Source organism: Trematomus bernacchii, unplaced genomic scaffold (assembly GCF_902827165.1).
Source record: "Trematomus bernacchii unplaced genomic scaffold, fTreBer1.1, whole genome shotgun sequence".
In the NCBI taxonomy this organism is placed as follows: Eukaryota; Metazoa; Chordata; class Actinopteri; order Perciformes; family Nototheniidae; genus Trematomus; species Trematomus bernacchii.
In genome coordinates, this window is record NW_022987829.1 from 1,257 (window position 1) to 16,499 (window position 15,243).

The 15,243-nt window shown below is 42.0% G+C and overlaps 1 protein-coding gene across 1 annotated transcript in view; it reads left to right on the top strand.

Annotated features, from left to right (window-relative positions):
• The first annotated feature begins 7,899 nt into the window (after positions 1-7,899).
• The window catches only part of LOC117500005 (NXPE family member 3-like), a 28,333-nt gene continuing 20,989 nt past the window's right edge, over positions 7,900-15,243 (top strand). Inside the window, 3 exon segments of the mRNA XM_034152720.1 lie at positions 7,900-8,286; positions 13,252-13,310; positions 14,062-14,310. Of these exon segments, the coding sequence (XP_034008611.1) occupies positions 7,900-8,286; positions 13,252-13,310; positions 14,062-14,310 (695 nt within the window).

Genomic DNA, 15,243 nt, shown 5'->3' on the forward strand with positions numbered 1-15,243 from the left:
CCAGATAAGTTTGTGCACAGATGGAAGGCTGACAGGCAGGTAGGCCATCCAGTTATTTTAGCCGGGCCGGCTCAGATGATTGGTCGTGCTTTTCACAGTACCACGGCTTCCACTGATTACATGTTTTTATGTATTTTTTGTCAAAGCATTTAATTATTCATTGCTATCAGGATGTTGAGAGCATTCCATGGAATATAACAAAAGGTGTATCTGAAGTGAATTACCTACCCCACCTTTAACAGTTTGTTATGCTCATCGAGTCATCCGTGATCAGAGCATCAAGTTGCCTATTACAGCTGAATGCAGCGATCACCATGTTGTTCAGCAAAACGCCTCACAAACTTCTTAAGATCCAAAGCTTTAGTGCGTTTTGATTCAATGCTGAGTACAGCCACACTTGACGGGCTCTTCTCTGTCATTGTAGACCGCTAATACCTCCTTCCGTCTACTTGGGTCCGAATGCTTCTCGTTTTGCACCGTCCCCCCGAAATCGCCGCCAGGCATATTTCCAAGCATTAGAACACATATGTCAAATGACCACTTATCACAACATGATGTGTGCTCGCAGGCTGATGAAGGGTATCTGATCTGGGTGGGTCTTAATGAGGCTTGAACAGACCTCAGGCCGTATACTATTTATAAGCAAATGCCTACTATAATATGTATATTACATATTATATGGCTTAAAGTGTACATACATTCACTCACATTATAAATGATGGTCGAGTTGCATTTTTCTGGAACTTTTTAACAAGATAACTTGTGGTGGATGGAGATGTCGTATTGATTTGTGGCGCACTCATAGCGTGCAAGGCTCGAGTGATTTATGCTGTTGGGACTCGGGTTTGAGTCCAGCATGAACTTTTTTGTTATTTTCATGTCGATGGACCCTGAATATTAAGTTTGAATAGAGGACTCCTAATATTGTTTGCGGAGACCAACATTAATGACCCATCAGCATTTTAAAGTCTAAGTATCCCTGCACATGCAGCAATGACATTTCTGCTGCTGTCTTTGTAAAACGAGTTAACAGTCACATCTTATCTGGATGAGTGCTGCAGAATACTGTTTTTATGAGGGATACATGTGTGTGTAGTCTTTCAGATTAAACATGGTCGCTGGTAGATAGCCACAGAAGTCGTAACACAGTTGACCATGGGCAGGTCCCAGTTCCCTGGGCGTATCGCAGTTTACCTGAGAGGATCGCAGTTTACCTGAGAGGATCACAGTTTACCTGAGAGGATCACAGTTTACCTGAGAGGATCACAGTTTACCTGAGAGGATCACAGTTTACCTGAGAGGATCGCAGTTTACCTGAGAGGATCACAGTTTACCTGAGAGGATCACAGTTTACCTGAGAGGATCACAGCTCCACAGCTGAAGACTTCTCCACGCTGCTTTCAAACTGTGAGTAAACACCGTGTGCTTCACTTGGAGGCTGTCTGAAGGTGTACACGGGTCTCAGATGGACTTGGTATCACATTAAGAACGATATTGAGCAATAAGTCTGGCAACAATAACTGGTTTAAATGATTTATTGGAGCTCGCAATGTTTTGAACACACATCCCCAGTCACCTCATGTGTCTTTTTGTAGTCCTCGCTGTTCGCGTCCGGATATCGGCATCGTAACCACAACCTCACACACTGGTACTGAATGTGCATCAAAGTGTTCCTACCGAGCAGAAGAAACGACAGAAGAAGCGATCTAAATGTGTATTTCAGTCGAAGGCCATGCCTGTGCCCCAGTTGATCTGGAAACCAGTTCAACCGGAACACCGGCTCAAACAAACGATTTTTAATCATCATCCTCACAATCATTTAATGTATCATATGTTCGCCGAATTGACATGAAAGCACTAATAAATGTGAATATACTGGAGTCAACTTCATTACAACTTTATTAACGTGCCTAAACTCAGTAATTCACTAAAAAGAGGTTTATTTTTAATGGAGCCTCGCCATCTCTCCACGGGCAAACAATAATATTTACTATAATATTATACTATTGTTAATAGTTCACACATTGAGTTCATTGTTGTGCAATGTGAATGAAAACTCAGCAGCTCTCAGGTGATCAGCTGTGTGTGTGACTCGCTTAGTTTACACACCTAATGGCCCATCAGCCACAGCTGTACAGTTTAACTGTAGGTTTGAATTAGCATATGTATGCTGACAGTGATCTGTCTCTTCCTTTCTCCCGCAGACAGCTGAGGGCTGTCAGACCGGATCATGGCTGTCAAGCCCTGACGAGGGGTGTCTAGTTCCCCCTCTCGACACATAGACTGATCCTTTTGTCCATGTCTGATTGGCTTAGACCTTTCGCGACTGCAAACATTTTTAAACAAACAAACATTGACCTTACCGTTCACCAGCCCCCACCCCCCTCTGAGTGACAAGCTGAGAAGTCAACTACTACTGTCAGGGAACATACTGCCATATTCACATTCATTTGTAACACACACGTAAGGCTAAAAGACAAACATCTTTAACAAATGTAATGCAATGAATAAGCTTAATTGTCACAGAAGCACACATAACGTCATATCTAATATTTAAACAAATCATGTCCTTGTCCCTAAAGCATTGACTACGCTATCTTCGTTAAATGCAGGCATTCAGTTACATGTTCACGTTCTGCTGCCACAACAAGTCGGTTTCTCCAGTGTAAGGATAATGCTTAGTAAGTATTGGTAATAATATTAATAAAAACAACAACGTTTGGGTTCGTTCGTTTAATATGATGAACGTTAACCAGTAAGCTTCAATAATCAACTCCAGCTCATCAAACCATATTGCAATCTCTACGTTAACGTTATTTCTGGAACCAACTGGAAATGTGAGATTCATATTTTTCAGATACACAGATCTTATAGTGAGGTTAATCTCATATACAGTACGCTGGTCTTCAACACTACTGTGACGCTAGCTGTCTGCATCGTCGAGCATAGCTATTTTAAATTAACAATATCAATGCATACAGTTACCTAACTAGCAAACTAACTAATGTACAAGCATGACCTCATTTTACCAACCTCACACATAAGCCTTTTGTTCTACAGTATAATCCTTCTTAATGTTTTACACTTCTCTATGATGTACTTCTCTCTATTATGTTTTAACTTGGATGCTACGGATAGCATCCTTAGCACAGATGTAGCTTAGCTGAATAAAAACACCAGTGAGAAAGAAAGTGCTTGAATCTCACTTACCGAAGAAACTGCATTAATGGACGGTCTGTTTTAACCGCAGAGCCCTAAGATAAGTCCGATATTTAAATGAAGAATACTCCACCAGGCCTCAACACAACAAACACGTCCGAGTTCAAGTTGTGTTCTCCGGATCAGCCAAGCAGCTGTAGCACCCTGGAGCTAACGGAGCTAACGGAGCTAGCAAAGCGATCACTAGCAGTTTGGTACTTCCGTTTCATTACAATGACAGCAAGAATCCCCCTCACACACACAGGTGAAACACATGCACATTCCCAACTGAGAAGCTTTCAGTAACATGTTTTCAGGAGTGTGTGTGTGTGTGGTGTGTGTGTGTGTGTGTGTGTGAGTGTGTGTGTGTGTGTGTGTGTGTGTGTGAGTGTGTGTGTGTGTGTGGTGTGTGTGTGTGTGTGTGTGTGTGTGTGTGTGTGTGTGTGTGTGTGTGTGTGTGTGTGTGTGAGTGTGTGTGTGTGTGTGTGTGTGTGTGTGTGTGTGTGTGTGTGTGTGTGTGTGTGTAAGGTTTTCAGTAGTGAATATGAGAGTATTTCAGTTGTGTGTGTGTGTGTGTGAGGTTGATTTTCAGTTGCGTGTGTGTGAGGTGTTCACTGGTGAATGTGAGAGTATTTCAGTAGTGTGTGTGTGAGGTTCATTTTCAGTTGTGTGTGTGTGAGGTTCATTTTTAGTAGTATGTGTGTGAGGTTTACTTTTCAGTTGTGTGTGTGTGAGGTGTTCAGTAGTTGTTAGAGCCACAATGAAGTCAACGTTATTATTTAGATTCATAATTTGATAATTAATGATGTAAAATGATTTATATTGCCATGGTGAATATCTTTTGATGAAATGATTGTTTATTTTAAATCGTAAATATGATCTGTTTCCTTGTACCTTCCGGTGTTTTTTTAAGTGAGGTAATTGAGGACAGCCGCGGTGCTCTGAGACCTGATGAGACCTGATGAGACCTGATGAGACCTGATGAGACCTGATGAGACCTGATGAGACCTGATGAGACCTGATGAGACCAGATGAGACCTGATGAGACCTGATGAGACCTGATGAGACCTGATGAGACCTGATGAGACCTGATGAGACCTGAGACCTGATGAGACCTGAGACCTGATGAGACCTGATGAGACGGGGAGCGGAACAGTTTTTACACCGCAAATTGTAAACAGAAATTAGTGTTGCAAATTGGACTGCAAAGTATAGTTTATATAAGAAAGTATATCGCCGAAATATTGATTTAAATTTGCTATTTTGAGACAATTTAAGTCAATACTTTTTTGTTAATAAATTACATTTTTTGACTGAAAACCTTCGGCTGCTTATTGCTTTGGATTGCGTGTCGTCAACCCCGCTCTATAGAGGCAAAGGGAAACCTTGGATGCCACTACAGTAGTGAATGTGAGAGTATTTCAGTAGTGTGTGTGCAAGGCCAGATGCTTTCAGTAGTGTGTGTGCAAGGCCAGAGTATTTCAGTAGTGTGTGTGCAAGGCCAGATGTTTTCAGTAGTGTGTGTGCAAGGCCAGATGCTTTCAGTAGTGTGTGTGCAAGGCCAGATGTTTTCAGTAGTGTGTGTGCAAGACCAGATGTTTTCAGTAGTGTGTGTGCAAGGCCAGATGTTTTCAGTAGTGTGTGTGCAAGGCCAGATGTTTTCAGTAGTGTGTGTGCAAGGCCAGATGTTTTCAGTAGTGTGTGTGCAAGGTGAGATGTTTTCAGTAGTGTGTGTGCAAGGTGAGTTTGAATGTTCACCACGCCCCTCTGCGAGGAGGATGCCACATATTGACTTTCTCTGTGCTCAGAACAGGAGAAAGCCGCTGAGCAGGCCATGCCAGCGATCTAATATTTTAGTTTGCCATTGAACAATAATCTGACTATCATGAACTTGTTTTCCAGAAGGCAGTGCTTAGCCTTCTTTCTCATCGTGGTTTTTGCTTTCATATTTTTTGCGCTACAGCAAGAAAAGCTCATCGAGGTAAGGAATGTGTCTGTTACACTATAACTGTTTGTGATCGTCAGAAGTCCAGATATTGTTTTCAGAATCAGAAACACGTTTACCAGGTAACACATACGAGGCATTTGACTTGGTGTTTTGGTGCATATAGATACAAATAACACAAAAATTAAAAAAACAGAAATGTCTTTATCCATTTGTATTTATACTCTTTTTAGTTCATGTGCTTCTGACACCATCTCTCTCTTGACTTTCTGACAAATTCAGCAACAACCCTGCTGAACCAGCCTGACCAGCTAAGGTCACCAGCCTGACCAGCTATAGGTCACCAGCCTGACCAGCTAAGGTCACCAGCCTGACCAGCTATAGGTCACCAGCCTGACCAGCTAAGATCACCAGCCTGACCAGCTAAGGTCACCAGCCTGACCAGCTAAGGTCACCAGCCTGACCAGCTATAGGTCACCAGCCTGACCAGCTAAGGTCACCAGCCTGACCAGCTAAGGTCACCAGCCTGACCAGCTATAGGTCACCAGCCTGACCAGCTAAGGTCACCAGCCTGACCAGCTAAGGTCACCAGCCTGACCAGCTATAGGTCACCAGCCTGACCAGCTAAGGTCACCAGCCTGACCAGCTAAGGTCACCAGCCTGACCAGCTAAGGTCACCAGCATACATTAAATACTGGTATGATTATTTCAACCAGAGAACATAAATATATTACAAAGATTCATTGTGTCATGTGTTCTGGTATCTACCAAAACAAAGACATTGTATAGTGTTCATTACAGTATTTTAATTTAATAAATAGCTATATAATAAAAGACACAGTAACAATACAATAATTATACAAATAACAACCAACATGCAAATCAACCTATACATCAAAATACATATATTATCTAAAACAGGTGCATTTGATTGAAAATAAAAGTAATAAATAGAATTCAATATTTAAATGGTAACAAAAACAGTAACACTATGTATGATGAGATTGTTCATGTCCATAATGTTCCCGTTGTGTAGCGTCCAGCCTTTCCCAATCTGTCTGCATCTCTGTCTGTTGAAGCCACTTCTTCAAGCAAGCTGAAAAGAAATGTACAGATATAAGTACACTGTAAAAAGAAAACTTGACATTAACGTTAACATTTGGGCTGCTGTGGATGCCAGAACTTGACCGTTAAAGTCAAATACATTACAAATGACAGTTTGTTGGCCGAGACGTTACAGTCAACAATTGCTTATGGTGAATTACAATGCAGGGCTCGACATTATAAATAAATGGCCCGCTGGCCCGGAAGCACTGTTTGGACCCCCGGTTTCCTAAAAGAAAGTTATTATTTTAATAAACCAAATATGAACAATTGAGGAAAATGAGGAAGAACTGATGATTCAAATGTTGTAGTACAAGTAGTAATGTAGTTTGTGCACAAATTACTATTGCAACCAATGTGTTCAGTTTCTTCATTATTAGTCGATTTAGACGAATGCTCCGGGCCAGTGGATGTACCCTTAATGTCTACCCCTAGACATAGACATATAGAGCTAGTGTACACGGTGCAGCTGTATTATCTGGGGAATAGAAGAATCGGATCAGGATTCGGTATCGGCAGACAATCAATATCAAATGAACCGGATCATTATTAGCATCAGCATTTGATCACCTTTGTCGACTTGCAGCCTAAATACAAAGAGAACTCCTCTCCTCTCACTCTTACCTCTAATGGCGCATTTCCACCACACGGTCGGCCTCGCTCGGTACGGCTTGGCCGCGTTGGGCCTTAACAGGGCCGGCTCACTTCATGCTGCATTTCCATTACAGTTTAGGAACTGGGGTAGTTACTATAGTAACGCAGTGTAGGCGGAGCCGTGACGTCATCTTCAATGAGAACCCCAGAAAAACAACACAGCCGTTAGCTGTTAGCACTCAGAGCTCACAGCTCCTTATATCTGTTCAGAAACTAGACAAAAGTTAAACAAGTACAAACCACAGACTGCCTGTGTCATGGTGAATACAGTCGCTGCTTTATTTATGTCTGTAGGCCGTTGTTGTGAGTGTGGACGGTCGGAGCATATGCTGCGTTAGCTTAGCCAATCTCCATTTAGAAAACACGCATTTTAAAAGGTGTTTCGCCTGCCGTCTGTCTGCAGACTTGACAAAGCATTAATTCATGGTTTTTACTAACCGGTATCAGTATGTTGTTACTTCATCATTTTGAAACGTGTATTACAATTAAATCACGGTCAAATATGTCCATCTTGTTGTAGTTGTAGCCCCCTTGCCAGCGCTCCTCTCTCTAGTTTAGCATACTCAGCCCGACTCAGCCCTGTTTGTTGGCCCCGATAGAACCACAATTTTGTCGGGCCAGAAAAGAGGTGAAAAAGTGGCCCCGGGCCGGGCCGGGCCGTAACTAGGCCTAGTGGAAGCGCAACCAAAAACGGGCACGGCACGACACGGCACGCTTAAACCGCGCTCCGCGCCATGGTGGAAATGCGCCATAATAAGCCTTGGTAGAACTAGTGTCCGAGTCGTTGGGTCCAGAAGCGACCTCCCTGTCAAGTTATGTTTGTCAATTGTTTATGTAAATAGTTTGTACATGGTCAATACATTTGTAACACTGGACACATGAAAGTTTCTTGTTTGTGTTCAGCCCTTCCACCCCCCCCCCCCCCCCCCCCAAAACAAACATCTCACTCCAAGCTGAACTCAAAGCTGGGCAGCCCTGCACTCACCAATGGCTCCACAATGCAACAGGGCGTGTGCACCTTTAAGCCACTGTCCCCTAAGGAGGCTGAAGAGGAACGCCTCATACTGGCCTCCATTGCTTGGCCGGAAATCCCACCTTGGCCCACTCCTATATCCATAGAGACCACCTGTGATCCAGCTCACAGCTCCTTCACCATCTTACCAAGGAGAGGAGGAGGACAGTGGCAGATCGGGGATCAGCTGAGGGTCATGATCGAAATGTCTGACTTCAATGGCCGCCCCAAGACTTCTGGAGGAGCCTTCTTACTCGCACGGCTGAAAAACTCCAAGCTTCAAGCAGGCGTGGTTGGAAAAGTGGTGGATCATCTCAACGGGAGCTGCTCCGCTGTGTTCTCATTGGTCTGGGAAGGAGATGCAGTGGTTGAGGTAATGCTATAGACACCATTATATTAAATGTAATTGTACCGTACGTTTGAATCTGTCTTGGAACTGAGCTGTTTGAGAAGTCCCGCTTTCTTTGGCTCCTGCTGCTTGGAATGACCAGGCAGATGAAAGCTCAGGATAAGTTGGTCTTTTTAGAAACAGTAGGGTTTCCCCTTTAAAGCAACTGAAGTCATCCATAGCAACATTAGCTCTAAGAGTCGCGATGACTTTTTTTGTCAGCTGAATGATGTGAGCGCTCTGTAAAATGAGTCTAAAAGCTGGTGGAGGCAATTTAGTTTGTTTTTTAAACCAATCAGCAATCGAAATAAAAAAATTATAAAAAGGGGAAACATTTTCGTTGCAGGCCTGTAATAAGCCGATCCAATTATATCACTCGGCCAACATAGAATAACTTTAAATGTGCACTTTACGGCTACTTAAATTACTACTACTACTTAAAGCTAAGTGTCCCAGGGAAACGTACCTGTTGATGTATTCAACCTACAGATATCTGCATTGAACACTTCCAATAGTCAAGTCAATTGATGATATCAAGAACCAACATTTTCGCTGGTGACAAATGGATTCTAGATGTCTGTTATCAGAATTGCTAAAAGGTCAAATGTAATGAAAACAATACAATCAAATACAAAGGGTTATCTTAAACATAGAAGGCAACGCACTCCGCACCAGGCGCTACAACAGAACAAAACAAAAATCAACACTAAACGTAAATGTCAACAATACATACATTGTATAATACATTGTAATACATGTACAATATATATATTTATTTATAAAACGGACAAGTCAAATCAAGCAATCTGATTGGTTCTTAGCCGTGATATAATGAGCGTATACCACGGGTAGAATTGTAGTTACTTTTCACAACAAGTCAGTATCCCTCCACGTCTGAGAAAAGCTACAGCTGTTACATTTCGTCCGTTAGGAAACTAACTAACTAACAAAGCTCAAGAAACATGTAAGGGATCATGTGCAGCAAGGACGTATTGACCGTTGTTAAGGACGCTCACATCTGCAGAAAGAAGTCTGGTCGATTTAACAGTGTACAGTTGGTCTGAAAAGCAAACAGCATGCTGCTTGCTTTTCAAACTGGGACAAGAAAGCAGCGGAGAAGTAACGGGGCAGAAACCCTCCTTTTTACGCAGCGGTCCAGACATAGACATCAAACGGCAAAACATATTCAGTGTGCAGTTCCTTTGGCATGAGGGCAGGGGTATCTAGATACTTCCCAAGGTCTGACATCATGAAGTGTGCTACTTTTAAAGCAAGCAACCATGTTTTCAAATCTGTAATCAAAAAGGTCCTCAAAAACGCTATCGAAGCATTTCCTGCCGTTGCTACGTAGATCAAACGGTAACAACGGACTATTTTTGATCTGATTACGAATTACTCAACATTGATTGGTTTAAATTGTGTGCAATGCTTTTGTATGTTTCCCCTTCGATTTGGAGAAACAAATATCTTTTCGGAGTTTTGGATGGCAGAAGACACTACACTACCCAGAATCCCCAGCTATCGTTTAGGACTACACCATGTGCTCTGTTTGACAAACCCCGTGATTAGTTCTCAAGCTCTGTGATTGGATGTTGGAGTGGCAGTGCGCAAAGTTTACACACAAACAGCACTTTGAAATGGAATGAAACCCATCGACGGCACACTATCCAGAACAAGACTCCAACGTGTCCTACCCCCCCCCCCCCCCCCCCCCCCCCCCCCCCCCCCCCCCCCCCCCCTTAGGTCACAGGCTCCTCCAACAGTGCAACACAATAAAACAGATACACAGAAAAAATAGTGCAGTAAATACAAAAAGAAAAATAGTAAAATAGTAAAAAGTGAAATAGTGCAATAAGAGTCTATATACAAGTGATTGAATATGATATATTAGACAAATCATTTCTAAGTAGCAGCCAGATGAATGTTATGGATGTTGTTTCTAAGTTCAGGTGTTTAATAGTCTTCTGGCCTGTGGGATGAAGCTGTCCCTGAGTCTGGTGGTTTCAGTCCAGATGCTGCGGTACCGCCTGCCAGACGGCAGCAGACTGAACAGTTTGTGGCTGGGATGATGGGGGTCTTTTATAATCCTGAGGGCTTTCTTTAAGGTTAACCTGGTATTTTTACTACATTTATTTTAGTTACTTTACAGATTTGGATTAATGATGTGAAATATAAACAACCCTTAAAGGTGGGGTAGGTAAGTTTGAGAAACCAGCTCGAGATCGCTAGAATCTGAAAATACACAGCCGGAAAGAATCTGCCACTTCCTCACAGAGCCCCTCCTCCAACACACGAACGCGCACATGACCAATGAGGGCACGAGATAAGTTTGTGCCCAGATGGAAGGCTGACAGGCAGGTAGGCCATCCAGTTATTTTAGCCGGGCCGGCTCAGATGATTGGTCGTGCTTTTTACAGTACTACAGCTTCCACTGATGATATTTATTTATGGATTTGTTGTCAAAGCACTTCAGATATTCATTGCTATCGGGATGTTAAGAGCATTCCATGGAATATAACAACAAGTGTATCTCGAGCCGGTTTCTCAAACTTACCTACCCCACCTTTAAATCAGACTTTAGTTACACCTGAGTGAAATTCAGTGAAGGTGAGTGCAAACAATCAGGTATCTGCAGATCTCTATAAAGTATATTCATTACTCGTTATTCTCTAATTGTTCATCAAACTGTATATAATGGCTATTTTGCACATCCCTTTCAAGATTTCAAGATGTTCAAAGGTTTATTGAAATATCATAAACACAACTACGGTGTAGTTATGCAATGATGACACACTGGGGTCATAGGTTCCTCAACAAGAGATCTATCAATATGTGTGTACCTCCACCATTAAACATATTCTGCACATTTCTTATTCTATCTACATACATCTTATAAGAGTGTAATAAATATGTATAATATCAGTTAAAATAAGTGCTTCAACATAGTTAACATTGCAGGAAAGTTGATTGTCAAGTCCCAAAACAAACCATGCAATATATTAAACGTTAAGTACTTTGTCAGGCTTAATATAGATACCCCCAAAGCTTTGTGCTTACATGTATTTCAAAGAAGACCTTAACCTAAAATATTATTTAATGTTGAAATAAAATGATACATTCCCTAGAAAATGTGCTTTACAGGGTTTTAATATCATACAACACAGATGAGGGACTACTTTCAGTGGCGTGTGTGTGTGTGTGTGTGTGTGTGTGTGTGTGTGTGTGTGTGTGTGTGTGTGTGTGTGTGTGTGTGTGTGTGTGTGTGTGTGTGTGTGTGTGTGTGTGTGTGTGTGTGTGTGTGTGCTCTCCTAACAGGATTTGAATGCAGGATGTTTGTTTTTTAACTTGGAGAGCATCTCTAGGTAACTATAACCGCTCTACTGACTGGTTCTCTGCCCACTCAGGAAAGTTGATTGTCAAGTCCCAAAACAAATATAGATCTTCATATAGATACCCCCAAAGCTTTTTGCTTACATGTATTTCAAAGAAGACCTTAACCTTAAGTATTATTTAATGTTGAAATAAAGCCTAATTAGTTTGTCTGTTTTGTACATCCTCCTATTCATATCTTTGTACATCCTCCTATTCATATCTTTGTACATCCTCCTATTCATATCTTTGTACATCCTCCTATTCATATCTTTGTACATCCTCCTATTCATATCTTTGCACATCCTCCTATTCATATCTTTGTACATCCGGCACTAAACTGTTTTATTCTAGATACCATTTACAGTTTCTTCTAGATATTTTCTATTCTATATTTCTATCATTGACCTTCTACTTTCCTCCTATTTTGTATGTACTCATTGTGGGGGAAACTTCTGTGTAGCAATGCATGGAGTCACCGACTCAGGAAGGAGACACGGTGAGAGTTGGAGCTTTTGATGTCAAACACTGATGGGTTTATTCAGAGTATTCGGCCGGAGGATTCACATCACAAATCAAAGAGTCAGAGGTTCTGACCACACGGTAGAGTTGCCACGTCAATTCTGAAGAACCTCTCTCTATGCTAGACCTTTGAACTGGTTCACAGAGAGAGATCAACATCTCTGAAGGAGTAGACTAAACAGCTGGGAACACTGAGCCACCTGCGTCCGACACTCATGGCCTCAAAGATTTCACATCTTAGAGTCCACAAACACCGATAAAGAAGTGCCTCAGCGTTCTCACAACAATTACCCTTCGTGCCAGACAAGTTGACCGGTCACACACTGGTGACAACAACACATATGGCACCAAGGCCTTTCCTTAAAGGAGATAACAGACGTCAGAGTAGATCATAAAACGTCACAGAGCAAAAGGTTAGATATCTAGAAGAATTATTCCTTAACACTCTTAATATTTAAATGTTTTCATAAAATATAACACATTCAAAAGTGCTTTACAAAAATGAAAGACATTAAGAAAAAGGCATTTTAAACATTAAAAAGCAACCCAATCTACCTGCATTGCAATGACTCTAAAGGTGTAATACCGTGCTTTAACCAGCAGGAGGTGCGGGTTCAAAAGCTGTCAAGTTTACAGTGTTAACAAAATAAAATATACTGCTGTTTCTGGTTTAGTTTACGACGGATATATTCTGTTATTGTTTTGATATTTGTAACACAAAAGAGATGTGAAAAACCCACAGCAACACAGAAAAGATGGTCTTAACATGACCCAGCGGTCTATAGTTCATAAAAAACAATAATATCAAAACAAATTATTACTACGAACTTTATTGTGAAATTAAAACAGAACGGTAAAAGAATAGTTTTCGGTCTATTCTGAGGCCCGATCTCTGTAGATAAATAAAGAACTACGACAGATGTGTAATGTTTAATGTATGTGTGTGTGTGTGTGTGTGTGTGTGTGTGTGTGTGTGTGTGTGTGTGTGTGTGTGTGTGTGTGTGAGAACATCTCTAGGTAACTATAACCGCTCTACTGACTGGTTCTCTGCCCACTCAGGTGACAATGGTTCATTCTGCTGAGGCCATCTCTGTGCTGCAGAGGCTGACTAGGGAGCAGTGGCGGCGCCAGAGCATTTTTGTTGGGTAATCTCTGGTAGGGCTAACCCATACATGGTGGTGCTCAAGTCAGTATTTGCAATGTAATTACATACACGCTATATCGCCCCCCTTGACAGTGAAACGCCACGCGTGAGGTTTAGATTATTTCCCCGTCTCAATCAAAATGGAACTGTATGAAATAAAACGGCACATTTGTCTTGTAGTAAATAAAAAGGGATCACTGTGAACGTGACGTATGATAGTACACGTTGAAGATCCAATGGGGATACTGAATGGCGGTTTCGATTGATCTCAATCAATAAGGCATGACGCAGACCCAACGTTGCGTTGCTCTGATTGGCTGTAGGTCTATTCAAATTGCATTCGGAGGCATTTTGATCTGACCGCGGCCGCGCTGATATTATAACGCCAGAGAATTTCCACACCTTTAGTGTATAAAACTCCCCCACTACTTAGACTATTCCTTGCACCCCTCTTATAGCATAAGCCCGAATGGTCTCAACCATATTGCATCAGTAACGTGCACTTGTTGTTACAGCAGGATCAGTTTGTGTGCTGTGGACACGACCCGTATATTTTCGCAATCCGTGTTCTCAACATTTAGCATTTCGCTTATTATTTAATTGAATTTGCATCACTTTTCATGGTGGGGCTAAGGTGGGGCTAAGGTGGGGCTAAGGTGGGGCTAAGCCATTTCTTGGTATGGCTGTAGCCTACCCCAGCCATACCCTGGCGCCGCCACTGCTAGGGAGCATCCTTACAGGACTGCCTGGAAGAGCATCTTCCGTTCAGGCAACGTTTCTGCAACCACCATGTGTGGGGTCTGCCTGCAGCCCACCCCCCTGCCGCTGTGCAACTTCACCGACAGTCGTACAGGCGAGCCTTGGTTCTGCTTCAAGCCACAGACACTGAGCTGTGAAACCAGGTTCCGTCAACTGAGTGTGAACTTTAATCAAATCCGCTTTCTCAAGCCCAAGGAGGATCTGCTCTTTCAAAAGTGAGGGGACAAGGAGAAAAGGTGTCAGAATGATGTCTATGTTGCCGTAGACTTGCATTCCCTTCATACGTAGCAGAGGGAGGCTCAGATATGTCTGTATAGAAGTCTGTGTGAAAGGATTGCTCATTTCCACTTCATTATTAACCTCTCTGGTCAAAAGCATTAGTTTGTCATTTTTCATCATCAATAGAATATTTTATTATGAGATTTCATTTTTGACCTCTTTTTAAATTAGAATAAATGTCTGTTCAATTTAAATTGTAGGTACATTTAAGTTTTTTTTAAGCCATACATTCATCTTGATAACATTTGGGATGGGTATGGGATTGCTTAGAAAGCCTGCAGAGGGTTACTAAAGGGTTAACCGTGCACAGGGTTGGGTTAGGGTTAACAGGTTGGCCTTGCCCCACAACATACTTAGAGGGCAAGGCATCCAGCACCTTTCAACACCAGGCAAGTTGAAGTGCTTTACACACATGAAAGACATTAAGAGCATTAAGAAATAGTGCAGCAGAAACATATCATAACATTTAAAACACTCATTTCAAAGCAAAGTGAACACAACAGGAATAACACAGGCACATGAATACAAGTGACAGAGCAGTGTGAGATGTGTATCTCATGGGTGCAGGCTTTCAGGTGTTTGTTAACATTTGATCAAATACGTTGATAAGAGAAGTGAGACTCAAAAGGTTAAGTCAAACCAAGCGAGCGGGAAAGATGCTCCCTCTGTCGAGCTGAGGGGAGCTGCACACTCTGCTAACTCTCTGCTGTGGTTTCATTGTGTGAACAATACCAGCCAGCGTGCTCATAGTGATATTATCTTCACTGTTTGTTAACACCACACACACTTGGGTTGTTTCCGGTGATTGTCACATGGGTTTATAAAAGTATGAAACAGTGCAGCTTTAATGTTACTCACACATTTGTTTA